Source organism: Anolis sagrei, chromosome 2, assembly GCF_037176765.1.
Source record: "Anolis sagrei isolate rAnoSag1 chromosome 2, rAnoSag1.mat, whole genome shotgun sequence".
Classification (NCBI taxonomy): Eukaryota; Metazoa; Chordata; class Lepidosauria; order Squamata; family Dactyloidae; genus Anolis; species Anolis sagrei.
The window spans coordinates 118,876,632-118,891,001 of record NC_090022.1 but is presented as its reverse complement, the minus strand read 5'-3'; the positions used below and the strand labels follow the sequence as shown (position 1 = coordinate 118,891,001).

General features: G+C 39.9%; 1 protein-coding gene across 5 annotated transcripts in view; it reads left to right on the top strand.

The window, feature by feature from the left end:
* Window positions 1-7,810, top strand: part of RNF157 (ring finger protein 157) — a 96,040-nt gene extending 88,230 nt beyond the window's left edge. For 3 of the 5 annotated variants that reach the window (XM_060764638.2, XM_060764635.2, XM_060764636.2), the window contains exon 19: window positions 4,655-7,810. In XM_060764638.2, the coding sequence (XP_060620621.2) occupies window positions 4,655-4,785 (131 nt within the window). In that variant the 3' untranslated portion in view covers window positions 4,786-7,810. The remainder of the gene's footprint in view (window positions 1-4,654) is intronic. The other 2 variants (XM_060764639.2, XM_060764637.2) reach the window with 1 other exon arrangement.
* Window positions 7,811-14,370: the final 6,560 nt, after the last annotated feature.

Here is a 14,370-nt window from a genome sequence, read left to right as displayed (position 1 = left end):
TAGGCATTTGGTCTTATCTGGACTGTGCTACTTTTAACATTCTTAATATGTTATCTACTGCTGATCAAATAACATCACTAAACCATCCAGTAAAAAAAATTGTGTCAGAACTCATCATTCCAAAGAAACCCTTTCTTTAGACGAAGTAAGTTTTGAACCTATCCAAATGAAATGCTTCCATCATTTGTTGTTTTGTGCCTTCAAGTTGTTTTTGACTTATGGTGACTGTAGGGTGGAGTTCGTTGGCAAGATTTGTTCAGGGAAGTGTTATCTCTGCCTTCCTTGGAGACTGAGAGGGTCTGACTTGGCCAAGGTCACCCAGTGCCTTTTCATGAACATGCAGCAATTGAACCTTCCGTATCCAAAGTTGTATTCCAGTGGTCAAGCACTACACCGTGCTGGCTCACCTTCCATCAAATAGCATGCAGCAATTATGACTAGGACAAAATATAATTGTACATGTCATATTCATACACACTCTGAAAGTGGAGTGTTGTTCCTAACATAATAAATAATCCACCCAAAGGGCCCCCTGGTGGCACAGTGGGTTAAACCACTGAGCTGCTGAACTTGCTGATTGAAAGGTTAGAAGTTGGAATCCGAGGAGCGACATGAGCTCCCACTGTTAGCCCCTGCTTCTGGCAACCTAGCAATCCAAAAACATGCAAATGTGAGTAGATCAATAGGTACCACTCCGACAGGAAGGTAGCTCTCCATGCAGTCTTGCCAGCCACATGACCTTGGAAATATCTACAGACAACGCCGGCTCTTTGGCTTAGAAATGGAGATGAGCACCACACCCCAGAGTCAGACATGACTGGACTTAATGTCAAGGGGAAACCTTTACCTTTACCTTTTTATTCTGCTCAACATCTCCCACCATTTCTGTGAACCTTTACATTCTCTGTAGCCTTTGAACTTTCCTCTTGCTTGGCAACTTGCATGTGGAAGCCCTCGTCACAGAGCTCTGTTGCTGCTCACCATATCCGTCTCCTCTTTTATAAACTATCTTTGCAATAAAAAGCCACTTTGCAGGCCACTTACCATTTGTTTTGAAAATGATGTCATAAATGGAATAGCAATAATTTATTCTCTTTGGGCAGAAATAGAAATTAATGTCCATCCTTTCTGCTTCAATACTTCAACACCGAGTGATCCTGCAAGGCCTCATGTATTTTGTCCCATTATATCCACTGAAAACATATGAAGTAACTTTCTTCTGGGCCAGACAATATGCCAGTCTAGCCCAATCTTGTGTGCACAGGCCACAGGACAAAAAAGTAATAATAATAATAATAATAATAATAATAATAATAATAATAATAGCTTTATTTATACCCTGCTAGCATCTCCCCAAGGGACTCGGAGCGGCTTACATGAGGCCAAGCCCAAAAACACATCAAAACAACAAGCAATAATAAAATAACAACAATAACCAAAATAAACAGTACAATCAATATAACTTGATTCTGAGTGGCAAAACTGCCCAAGGTTTCTGTCAGATGAGTCTTTCACTGCATCTGGTATGTGATCCTTATAGCAGTTATGAAGCCTAGCACCTTCTCTATTTTATTGTGCAATAAAACCATAATTTTCACCTGCCTTTTCTTTCCTTCTTTAATTCATTTGCTTGGAAAAAATGGATCTAGTGCCACTTGGTCTTGAAAATGTGTTCTGTTTTTTTTCTGACTGGGTTGTGCTACTGTTCTTTTTGGTATTGTCCATGCAGCCTTTCTTTTGGACCTTAGTAAAATAATCTTAGTATTTGGATCTAATGTTTCTAACCTCACTTTGATTACTGAAAGGTTTGCCACAAGCAATTGACTCTTGCTCCTGTGTGGCTTTGTATCACAATTAACCTTGTGTTTCTTCAGAGGCCCCATCTTGAATAAAAGGGATGTTAGCACTCTTTAGAGATCAAAAAAGGAGCAGGAGGGAGAGAATATCTGATTGGATATTTGCTTTGTATATAATAGTTGCATTTTCTCTCTACACTACAACAATTTTGTAATGAAACTCTGCAAAGTGTATGAGATCTAGAGCTCTTCGGCAGGAACTAATTGCCTTGTTGAGCAGATTCCCGTGCTGGAGGCATGAAAATTATGTTTAGCTTTCTTGACTGCAAATGTAATGCCCTGAAGCCAAATCAAATTAATACACAGGGAAGACTTACTTAGTGGTTTCCTGCAGTAAATAGAAATCCTCATTTTATGTCCCGTGGCACTTCATTCCTTAACTGTGGTTTTGCATCCAAGCCAAATGAGATGCTTACTTTTTAATTTATTACATTAAAGACAAGAATAGATTACAATTATGCCATTTTCTCTCTCCAAAAAAATAAAAAAGACTCAACGCAGCTTACTGTAAAACCAATACAATTTAAGACCTGAAAAAGATAAAAACATTAAAAAATTAAATACTAACTGGACTAAAAAAATCCCGTTAAAACCCTTAACACTGATTAAAAACCTGTTCTTAAAAACCAACTCCTTTAAAAGCCTCCCTGAATAAAAAGATTTTAGCGTGCCATCAGAAGGACAGCAGGGAGAGGGTCAATCTGGCTTCCCTGGGAGGGAGGGAGTTCCAGTATTGGTTCCAGTATTGGGGGGCAGCCATTGAGAAAGAAGGCCCGCTCTCTCATTCCCACCAACCGAGGCATTGATAGGAACAGTGGTGTTCATGTTCTGTATATTTCTCCGATGTATGTTGTAAATAGATTGTAAGGTGCAACTCTGATAAAATGTCTGTGCTCTGTTGTCAGCTTCTTGAGCTGTATGTGTCCTCTGTAATAAGTCATGGTCTTCATCCTACAAAAGTGAAGCTGTCATTTGGTAGTTCTTGGGCTGTTCAGCTAGAATCTAGCATCCAAATGATGGATATCAGACTGTTCATTTAATGTTGAGATTTTAAGACCATTATTTTAACCCCCAGCCATCCTTGTTAGATGGATAGCTAATTATGAGATACACTGTGGCAACATCTGGAGGGATTCATGATTTCTCCCCTTGATTTTGTCTCAACAAACACCACTTGAAGATCTGACCAACGAAACCTTCCCATGCCTGATGTAGGGACACAAAATCCAACTAAGAAGGGGTATAATGGGCTTTAACATATAATCTGTGTGTTTTAAATGGAAAATGTTTGTGTAAGGATTTTGGTTTGAAGTATTAGCACTTTCCAAATTCATGCTATATGGATGACCAGCACATAAACTAGGTAAGCCACCTAATCCAAGAAGAGATTCTAGCAAACAGCAGCTATTTATGTTCAGTTTTTCATGATCAAATGGGGAAAAATTGCAAGTGTGGTAGGTTTTCTCTGATAAAAAAATATTAAGCTATAAGGGGTAGGTGGATTATAGGATGTGGAAGTAAAGGTTTCCCCTTGACATTAAGCCTAGTCAAGTCCAACTTGGGGGTGGTGCTCATCTCCATTTCTACACCAAATAGATGGCATTGTCCGTAAACACCTCGTAGGTCATGTGGCTGGCATGACTGCATAGAGCGCTGTTACCTTCCCTCCGAAGCAGTACCTATGCATCTACTTAAATTTGCATGCTTTTGAACTGCTAGGTTGGCAGAAGCTGGCACTAACAGCAGGAGCTTGCCCTGTCTCGCGGATTCAAACTGCCGACCTTCCAGTCAGCAAGTTCTTGCCGCTTAGCGGTTTAACCAACTGCACCACTGCATCCCATTATACGATGTAATTATTGTGAGCCTTTTTTTTCCTCAATTCGTACAACTTCAATTGAGTTCTTGTATTAAAATGGTAGTACCTATATTTCAGGGGAAAGAACTGGTAAAACCATATCTGAGTATTCCTTGCCTAAGAAAACCCAATGAAATTGACAGGGTCACCATAATTTGATAGGCAACTTAAAGGCACAAGCACACAGAAAACATTGCAATGATTCATGAGGTATCCTTGGTTTCGGAAGTTAAATGTAATGGTGGAAATGCAAAACTGTTTTTCAAAATTCTTTTTACCAAAGTTAAGGTGTATATTATAACTCATGTCAGTCTAGGGTGGGGGGCCACAGCATTGTAACTTAATTTCAGTGGAGACCAAAAATGAATGCTCTAAAGCAGGGGTCCTCAAACTAAGGCCCGGGGCCGGATACAACCCTCCAAGGTCATTTACCCGGCCCTCGCTCAGGGTCAACCTAAGTCTGAAATGACTTGAAAGCACACAACAACAACAACAATCCTATCTCATCAGCCAAAAGCAGGCCCACACTTCTTATTGAAATACTAACAAGTTTATATTTGGTAAAATTGCTCTTCATTTTAATTATATTGTTTTTAAGTGTTTTGTGCACAGATAAGATATGTGCAGTGTGCATAGGAATTCATTCATGTTTTTTTTTTAATTATAATCCGGCCCTCCAACAGTATGAGGGACTGTGGCCTGGCCCTTTGTTTTAAAAGTTTGTGGAGCCCTGCTCTAAAGATTGCAACCAAGCTGCTAGTCTTTACTAAGAGTTGTCAGTGCAGTCTGTTATAGCTGTTTGCTGATCTATTGTCTGCTTAGATTTAAATGGTGAATTATGTTTCCCAACCCACCAGTTCCTTGGCACTGGTATACTCATTCCAGAAGCATATTGTCCTCACTGAATCTGCTAAACCAGCATTTATTGCTTTTCTGTTCATAGGTATCCAGCCATCAGCTGACAATGCTCTAAATCACAGCCAGACACAGAGATGCCACGTCCCTGCCAGCAGCATCAACCTGGAATATGAAGAAGATATGCAATGCATGATGGGACCTTTGTGTCCTAGATAATGTCACAGTGTTTGGAGAGAAAAAGCACGGCACGGAACACATTTCCCTAAAACACTGAAGAAGCAAAGAACAGAAAACTGTGGGCATTAATCCTGTAAAATATTGGAGATGGTCTAATACACATGTTCCCCCAGAAGGCCACACTTACGCCCTGACCCAGCATTTTAAATAACCAGCTCATGTTCCCCACGTGGTGATGTTCACTGTTAAACTGAATTCACTGTAGGAATGCCTGAATGAGCTGAAATGGATTTGATGACTGAAGCCTCCATAAACATCAGTTTATGTTTCCCACTATCACCTGGTCATTTTGGCATTCTCTTTCCTGTGCTGATTGCTATGGGTGGTGATCCTCACAACCCACCTCTCCCTTTTAGCTATGAATTAATGCTGGGTCACCTACTGCAGGTCTCAACAGGTGCATGTTGAACATGTGCCAGTAATATGTAATGTATGAAGAGGACAAAGTCACACTTCCCAGCCTATGCATTAGCACGGTTCCTTGTCCCCATCCTCACACAACAGAAAGAAGTCAGTTGCCATCACTTTTTGTCTGCACCCAAGTAAGGAGATGACTGTTTCCCTACACATTTTAACCCCGGAATTAATTGTCTGTTCACTCTGCTGGAACAGAGGCTCCAGGCCACAAGTAAGGGGCCCATTTGGGCAATGGAGTATCTGCTCAGAAAGGTCCTACAAGACCTCGGCTGTTGTAAATTGTAGGGCGCTAACAATGGAGGGCAGAACACCACCCTATGGAGGTGACATGGTCCACGGGACAAAGGATGTCCCTTTCGAAAAAAAGGAGCATCTAGCAGCTTAGAGGACAGAAGAGAAACAAGCCAGCCCGCCCTCAGAAATTTGAAAGGGATTCCTTGTGTGGATATTCACAATCCCATACACACCTTGCTTCAGGGATTTTGTTTTGTATCAGTCAGGCCCCATCAGGAGTGAAAATAAAGCTAGCCATGCATGAGGGACTGGCTGGGGAAGGAAAATGGTACCAAGTAGCAAATTGCAGCAGCATGACTGAATGCACTATTGTTTGTAAAAATAATAATAATTAAGGCACACAGTCTTTTGAACTCTGTGCATGATATTATTTAAATTGCGGTTTTCATCTATAAAAACTCTTTAAAGAACATCATTCATTATGTGTTTATTTAATTGTCCTGTTAGGTTGGTTTGTGATTAGTATATGATGGTCATGTTAAAGTTCCCAACATTTTAGCAAGCAGTCCCAGTAGTAAAAAAGAATGTCTTGGATTATAAGCCACTTGTTGTAATGCTCTTCATCTTTATGTTGTACTGTCCACCTCCTTCTCCTCTCAGGTTAGTTCCTGGCAATTTAGTTCTCTTGGAACTTCCTGTTTGGGAATATCTGCACTAAAACCAGCTGATTTGTCATTCTTGAACTACGATTGCTGAAGGATTTCAGGAAACTTTAACATAAATGCTATTTTTGCTGTTGCATCTATTGAGGCTGGCATGGCAAGCCAAATCCCTTTCTGGTCCAGTAAGCTTAGGTTGCCTTTTTAACAGCTCGGACTGACTTATATTCACCTTTCAGTCCTTTAGTTCTGACCTGTTATAAAATAAACATAAGCTTATAAGAGTATAGCCAAGCAATAATCTGTAGCCATGCTTTTAAAAGAAAATTCAACATGGAGGCTTCACTCAAAGAACTTGCAGTAGTGGTTTTGGAGAGCTTCATTTTATCTTGAACCGTCCCTCCTACCTCCTAGGGGATTAGTAGCTGTCCTATTGGTAATCAACTTCTGCAAGATAAGACATCTTTGAGCATACAGAGTTCCCAAATCTTTCTACATAGTCTTTGAGTCCTCCAGAGAAAGAGGGGAGGTCACACTTGGCCTTGCTGTGCATAAATTGGCTCCCATCTTCAATGGCAAAGACTTCCTCTCAGGTCTCCTTTCTTTGTCTGGTCAAACAAGAACAATTGTATGCATTGTGCCTCAGTACATGGCCTTAGGACTACCACCTCTTCAGACTGCTCCAATTTTCCTTGAAGGTGGAATGGAAGGAAGGAATTCTCAAGACTATTGGATACGTACAATTGACTGCAGAATATCAATAGTGCTTTAAAAACTGATCTGAAAGAAGCATTACCTCTCTCATATATTTCTTTTATCACTCCCAGTTGATTCTGCTTGCAAGAGACAAAGACAAACATTTACATACCTTCTTCTGTGAAACAACAAGTGACTCTGGCTTTATTTTAACTAATTGGCCAACATGGTAAACTGTGAAAAAAAAACAGACCTCAAACACAACCTTCAACATGCCAACAGTATCACCGAGGAGCACTTGACATGGAGTTGTTGGAAATCGTCGTGTTGTCCATTGAGTCTTCACATTGTTTTGTGAGAATGATGAGCAATTCATTCATTTTTCCTGGTCCACCTCTCTGTGAAAGCACCTGTTCTAGGATAAAGGGCATTTTCTCAAGTTTACCTCAGCATTTCTAGCAAGTGGAACTATCCGTAGATGTTCACATATAGCATCTCTTCTGAGGAGGCTTGCAACCGAAAGTAGCTTTGACAAGAACAGGTTTGGCCCTATTGGATTATGTTTGTGTGTCTTATGTGTTTTACTCAGTTCTCCAAAATTTCCTGATGGAACTAGACTTTTTAAAATTGTGCCAGGGATTTTTCAGAATATTGGGATTGAAGAAATATTTCCACCAAAGCCATGCAAAATGTATAGCTCTACTTGTATTCCCCGCCCCCTGCCTTCTGCAGCAAAGTTCCAAGCATACCAGAGCTTTTGTTTCTAAATAAAAATAAATGTCCAGATACAAAATGGTGCACATCGGCTAGTGCAAGAGGGAAGGGAGGTGGCTTGGGGCCCATTTGCAATGGCAGTCAGACTTCACTGGTGGGCACAGGCCACGGCATGGGGGTACAGTGAGCCCTAGATACACTTGTATACACCTCAGTGGCAACAATGCAATATATATTTATGACTGCATGACTCTTAAAGAGTGAATAAAGTTGTTTACAAGGGATAGATGGTTTCTGACTGGAATTGTCTCTGTGTGCTAATGTTTAATTTAGTTGTGGGACTGCCATTAACCTCTCATTACTGTTCTGATGGAAAATAACTGTTCTTATGCATTTTGATGAGCAGCAGTATCTTGGATTCTTCAAATGATCTTTTGGGAATATTTGAAGTGTTTGGAACTACAATCATACAACCTCTGGAGAGCTGTGGTTCCCCACCCCTGTGCTAAATCATGCCATGCTAAATTCCTCAGCATCCTTTAATTTGTCAAATCAAGAAATTCTGTGTAACGCACCCAGGCCTAAACATTAAAAGGGGAAAGAAAGGGACCAGAGTTTGGAAAGGCTTTTTTGTGGAGCAGGGGGTACACGACCAGAGGGAGGCAGTGTAGTGAAGTGGTTTGAGTGTTGCACTAAGGCAGGGTCTACATTGCCCTATATCCCAGGATTTTATCCCAAATTATCTGCTTTGAACTGAATTATGTAAGATTATACTGCCATATAATCTGGAATAATAAGATCATCTTGGATCAGATCCTGATATATAGGCCAGTGTAGAAGGGGCCTTAGACTCTAGAAGACCAGAGTTTGACTCTCAGCCACAGAAACCTACTGAGTGACCTTGGGCAAGTCATGTTCTCTCAGCCAGAAGAGGGCAGCGGCATGCCTTGTAATAAGCAAATCTATGACAAGATCACCATATTCACAGAATTTTGAAACTTCTTTTTCATTGATCACACACTCTTTGGATAACACTTTAGATAACATAACAAAAACCTTGTGGTGTTTTGTTTTGTTTTTGCTGTCTGTGCCTCTATTCAGAAGATTTCACCTCACTTTCTGTCCGTGATAATTGAATTTTGAAAAAAATGGCTTGTTATGAAAGCAAGGATTGGTGATAAGACTTTAGTGGAAATGCCTTTTCCCCATGATAACCCTGTCAGACATGGATTCCTCTTCCAAGGGTTAGATTTTTTAACTATGAGCCATTTGTACGTCAGATGTTTGTAACTCAGGGACCATTAAGAAAGGATTAATCTATTTTAAATAATGATTACTTTCTGAATTTGCAAAATGTGCTTTCATAAAGTGTAGGAATTGTGGTTGTGTATTCAATCCATGGTACCTAGCATTTGGGTTTATGGTGTGATGGGCAACTTGTTGCCTGTTGTTAAACTGTAGTATTAGTCATCCTTTACCATTGGTTATGCTGGGCTAGGACGGATGGGAGTTGCACCTCAGCAACTTATTGTACATCCTTATGTTAGGAAGTAGAGCTGTCTGATGAAGTGGGGTGGAGCCTCCCCAAGATACTACAATCCTAAGTAAATACAGAAGAGCAGACAGTTAACATCTCTGGGCCAGTAGATGTCAAAGGTACTTTTCCATCACATCAGAACTCAAAACTAAATGAAACCTAGAACATAAAGCTGGAGGCAGGCATACTACCAGTGCCAAGCAGCACGTTTGTTACAATGTCCTCCACAATTTTGTGTATAACATTAACAGGAAAAAGTGGAAGCAAGTGAGCAATACTCATGCTCAGGCGTACTGAGACAGAATATAAAAACCAATTTCATAGCAAAGCAGCTATGAATTTCATATCTGTGTCTGTCAGATAGTTTTCCCTGTCTGTTATACCTGTCTGCAGATGGACAATTAATGCACAATAAATGATAAGTCATGTAAAAAAATGCATACTGATCTACGTGTTTTGGGGGATTTTTTTTTAATTAACAGATATGGGGACTTCTTTTCCTCCTTTATGGCCACAAGCCAAGAGTTATGTTATCTGTGAGCTGCAGTGAGGCTTTAACATCAGGAGATGGCATACAAGAGCCAAATGCAACTATTATCTCAGAAAAGGGGAAGTTGAGCCTATATGATGCAGCAATTACACAAGCGAATCTTCTATTTATAAATTTAAAGGGATGTGGAGATCTCTTTAAGTCCTATATTCAGATATAGCCGCCTGGGAACCTTGGTAAGAACTCAAAAATGACCGCCTAAATTTGAATGCAACTGTCCAAACTAGTAGTTCTTTTCAAAAAACAGACATACACACTGGAATTTGAGCTTCATTCATGTGATCTTACAATTGATTCTTGAAATTTAATTTCAATTCGGATTGAAACTGAAAAGCCCAAAATGACTCTTTTCACTGGGGGGAGGGGGGCTGTTACAGGGTTCTTTACTTCTTTCATATCAGCAATGTATTAGTATCTTCTTTCAGACTTTTTTTTTTCAATTTGTACATTTTTGTATATCTTTTTTAATTATATGTTCTAGTCCTTGGTTTTTCCCCCTAGTTCGGGCAAATTATCCTATAAAATATCATAACTTTTCTACTGTCTCCAAAATCTCATTACTGGCTTAACTTTAGGTATTCAACTCAGGCTGGAGAATTGTCAAGATCCTTCTGCCTGTTTTCACTATATCTTCATTCTTCAAACAGCTTTAACAGACATTTCACACTTTAGTAATGATTGTTGTGAATTCCAAAACCATATTTACTCAAACCTAACGCTCACATTTTTTGGCTAAATTACATAACTAAAAGGTGTGCATTAGATTTGATAGCATGTTAGAACTGCACTCCTAAACTTGCCTGCGTCCATCCAACAGAGGGGCATGGTCTCCCAATTGGTCTTGTTCACAGGGTCTTCAAAACCTTCTCTTAGTAGGAAAACTGTCACCCATCTACCAGGCTGAGACTGGCAACTTCTATAGCCTCAGCCTGGTGGAGTGGCTGACAGGCAAAGGGGGAGTTGTGTGTTACATTCAAAAACACATTTTTTTCCCAATGCACACCTTCAGAATTGAGGTGCTCATTACAATCAATGGCACATTATACTCGAATAAATATGGGTCCATTCCCTTTATTAGATTAAAATATTTATTAATAATGCATTGTCCAAAATACAATGACTACAAAATACAGTGACTACAATGTATAACTAAAATGTGAGTTTTTAAAAAATGAAGTTCTGAGTAGCTTTCTGCCGTGTGTCTCAAGAGTGATTTATATATCTAATAATCATATTGACTGCTCCCTAGGGCTGATGAGAATTGCAAGCTTGAGAAGGCCACATCCTATTTTGAAGCCAAGTCCCACTTTCAACAGTAAGTTCTTTTCCCCTTTGATCAAAACCATCTACCTACTTTTTCTGATACAATTCTCATACTAAGAAATACTTAGTTGAAAATAGCAGTGGGGGGAATTTGGAAAGCACGGACAGTGGAAGTTTTAAAAGTGTCTATGGACTTTAATTGTGTTTAATACTCTTCTGGCAATACAATTAAATAACATCAACTTGTAAATATAATACTTCTCTGTCCTGTCATGGTAAATAAATTTCATTAACAGAGATACAGAAAATGTTAGCTCGGGGAACTTTAGATTTAAGATTAATCTGATCACAAAAGATCAACATAATTTCACACAGAACACGTTCTTGTTCTCACTCTCTGTCTCTCACATATATTTAATTTTATTCTATGTTCGGCAATTCAGCTGCAATCAATTGCAGGCTACAATCTGCCTTTTGGTAGAAAATTGACAGACCTCTTGTAAAGGGAAATCATCTTCATGTTCAAGTCAGAACCAATGAAACAGATTGCTGAAATTGTGAGCAGCAGTATCCTTAATCCCTTTGATGGCATAAATGGACATGCTGCAATTGAAAATGAGGGCTAGAAATGATTATTGATGAAATTATCTACATCACACCTCTTGAAAGTCATCATGAAACAAAGCATACCTCAGCTTGGAAATGTATGCATTTACAAGGCTTTCAGTGCCTTCTGAATAAACAAAATACCCACCAAACCAGACTAAAATGCGTATAATTGGGAAATGGATAGAAGGATTTTCAATCTATGGAGAAACAGTACATCACAAGACTCTGGGGATGTGAACCTGCCACTGCCAATTAATTATGTCCAAGTGAGCTAACTTTTTTTTTTAAGATTGCTTTTTTGTGCTGGTTTCCCAATTCAGTTGTCTTTTACTGCATTTCTTTCAGTTAAATTCACCATAAAAAAGCAGGGGAGAGCCCCACAGTTACAATGTGTCCACAGTGACTAATAAGGAATGCTTGGAATTAGTCTTGTTTTTGGATGGGTTTGATTTTTAGGAAATAAGGAGATGCTTTTCACCACTTCCTTTGCTAGTGAAACCTTTCCCACAGAATCCTAGAGTTGGAAGAGACCCCAAGGACCATTCAGTCCAGTCCCATTTTGCCGTGGAGGGATACATCAAACACTCCCTACAGCTGGCCACCCAGACTTTGTTTAAAAACCTCCAACGAAGGAGACTCCACCAGACTCTGAGGCAGTATATCCCACTGCCAAAGAGCTCTTACTGCTGGGAAGTTCTTCCTAATGCTTGTATGGGATTTCTTTTTCCCTAGTTTTAATAGCTTGTTCTGTGCCCTTGTCTCTGTAGTAAAAGCTTCTTCAATATGACATCCTTTCAAAGACAAGTATGGCCATCATGTCACCATTTCACATTTTCTTCTTCAGGCTCAACATACCCAGCTCAATAAGCCACTCCTCACATGGTTATGCTGCCAGCCCTTTTACCATTTCCTTCTCTGTACATGTCCCAGCTTGTCAATATTCTTCCTGAATTGTAGTGCCTAGAACTGGGCATAGTATTTCAGGTGAGACTTAGCCAAAGTAAATACTGCTGTACTAGTTTCAGGTGAAAGCAGACCACTAACCTGCCAATCTGAGAATGTTTGTTTGTGAGCTGGATCATTTGATGGAAAGAGACCAATCCTGCCTTTGTTCTGACTACCTCAAGGCAGCACACCATGGTCATGTTGTTCTCCTTCTTCTATATATCCTTACAACAGCCCTGAGATAGGTTGTGTGTGTGTGTTCCTGCTTTTATAGCAGACTTTTCCAAGGTGCTGCCCTCCAGATGTGTTGGACTACCATTCCCAGCCAGTGGCCATGCTAACTGGGAATGGCAGAGGTTGTATTTCAACACAATTGAGGGAGATAAAGTTTATGAAGATTGTCTCTTTGTAATAGCACGGCTAAGGGATTTTAAGCCTTCAAATGTTGTCCAGCCTCAGTCAACCTGAGCACCTGTAAGGTATGACAGCAGTAACTATTTACAAAGTTCTGCCAGGCTGAGGTTTCCCGTGTGGTTCTTTGGTTGTGGGGAGGGAATTGAGGACAGGCTTTTGGGACAGAGGAGATAGTCCTGGAGCTCCCATGATCATGCATTGCTGACTAGGTTAGGAATTGATGGGAAATGGAGTGTAACATCTGGAGGCCAGGCATTCCTTACTCTTAGTCTAAATTATAAGGGATTCAAGCAGGTTGTTCCCTGTCATTTTCCTTACCCTCCCAATGTTAAATTAGCATTAATAAACAATTTGTATAAAAAGTTATGTTAGTGCCATGTCATTATTTTCTTGGTAGGCAGCAGAGATTATTCAGTTAAATGTATAGTAATTATCTTTCTGGCCCTCCAAGTTCCTTCAATAGTTCCTCAGCCATTGCCTTCCCTTTCTCACATGTATCAATTATTACTTTCACTATTTCAAATTAAAGAATACTCAACATGTAACCCTAACTCTTAACAGGGCAATGTGTCCTGCATTGATTTGCTAAGAAGAAGAAAAAATTAGTATTCCAGATTTTCAGCACAAGGAGTAACCCCTTGAGCACTCATGAAAGAGCAATGAAATTGGTAACTGTGCAACAGGGAAGTGCTGTCTCCTTTTTGGGGGATTGAGAGAATGGACTTGGAAATTACTAGAGAAGGAACTGTGCCAGCATGGTTTTCAATATGTAACTGGCAGACCAGAAGGGAGCGCAAACTGCAGAGAGGAACATTTTACTCCTGTTCTGCATCATTGTTTTGCAATTGAGCTCCTGGTTCCATCACAACATCTACTATTCCATCTGGGCCTCTCTCCAAAGTCAGTAAACCAAGGTGTTGGCCAATACTATTGTAAAATCAGATGGCATGGAAATGCCACTAGAGAAACGCTACTTGTGTGCAGGAAATGGGCTCTATGTAAATGTAGGGATATTACTGGCATGGCATGCTTCTTTTTTTGCAAATATATTAATGGACATTTATTGCACTGTCATTCATAGGGCAGCATGTATGTAATCCACCTTACATATCCATGGATTCTGCATCTATGAATTCAATCATCCACAGCTTAAAAATATATTTTTTTAACTCCCAAAAGCAAACAGCAAACTTTGATCTTGCCATTTTATATAAGGGGCACCTTTTACTGCACTGTTGTATATAATGGGACTTGAGCATCCTGGAACTAAATGTCAGTGCATTCCAATGGCCTAGTGTAGTTCTCGCCCTCATCTCCACACCCATTTTATTCTCACAATAATTATGAGAAGCAGAGTAGAAAGTGATAGTAACTGGCTTCAGGTCTGCATGGGAATTTGACTGTGGATCTTCCCAATCATAGCCTGACATAGATACTCTAACTGCCACACCAAGCACTAGAAAGAAATGTTTGTTTTTGCGATTGAAAATGAGGCAAGGTTCTTAATGAATTGCTCTCTATTTGGA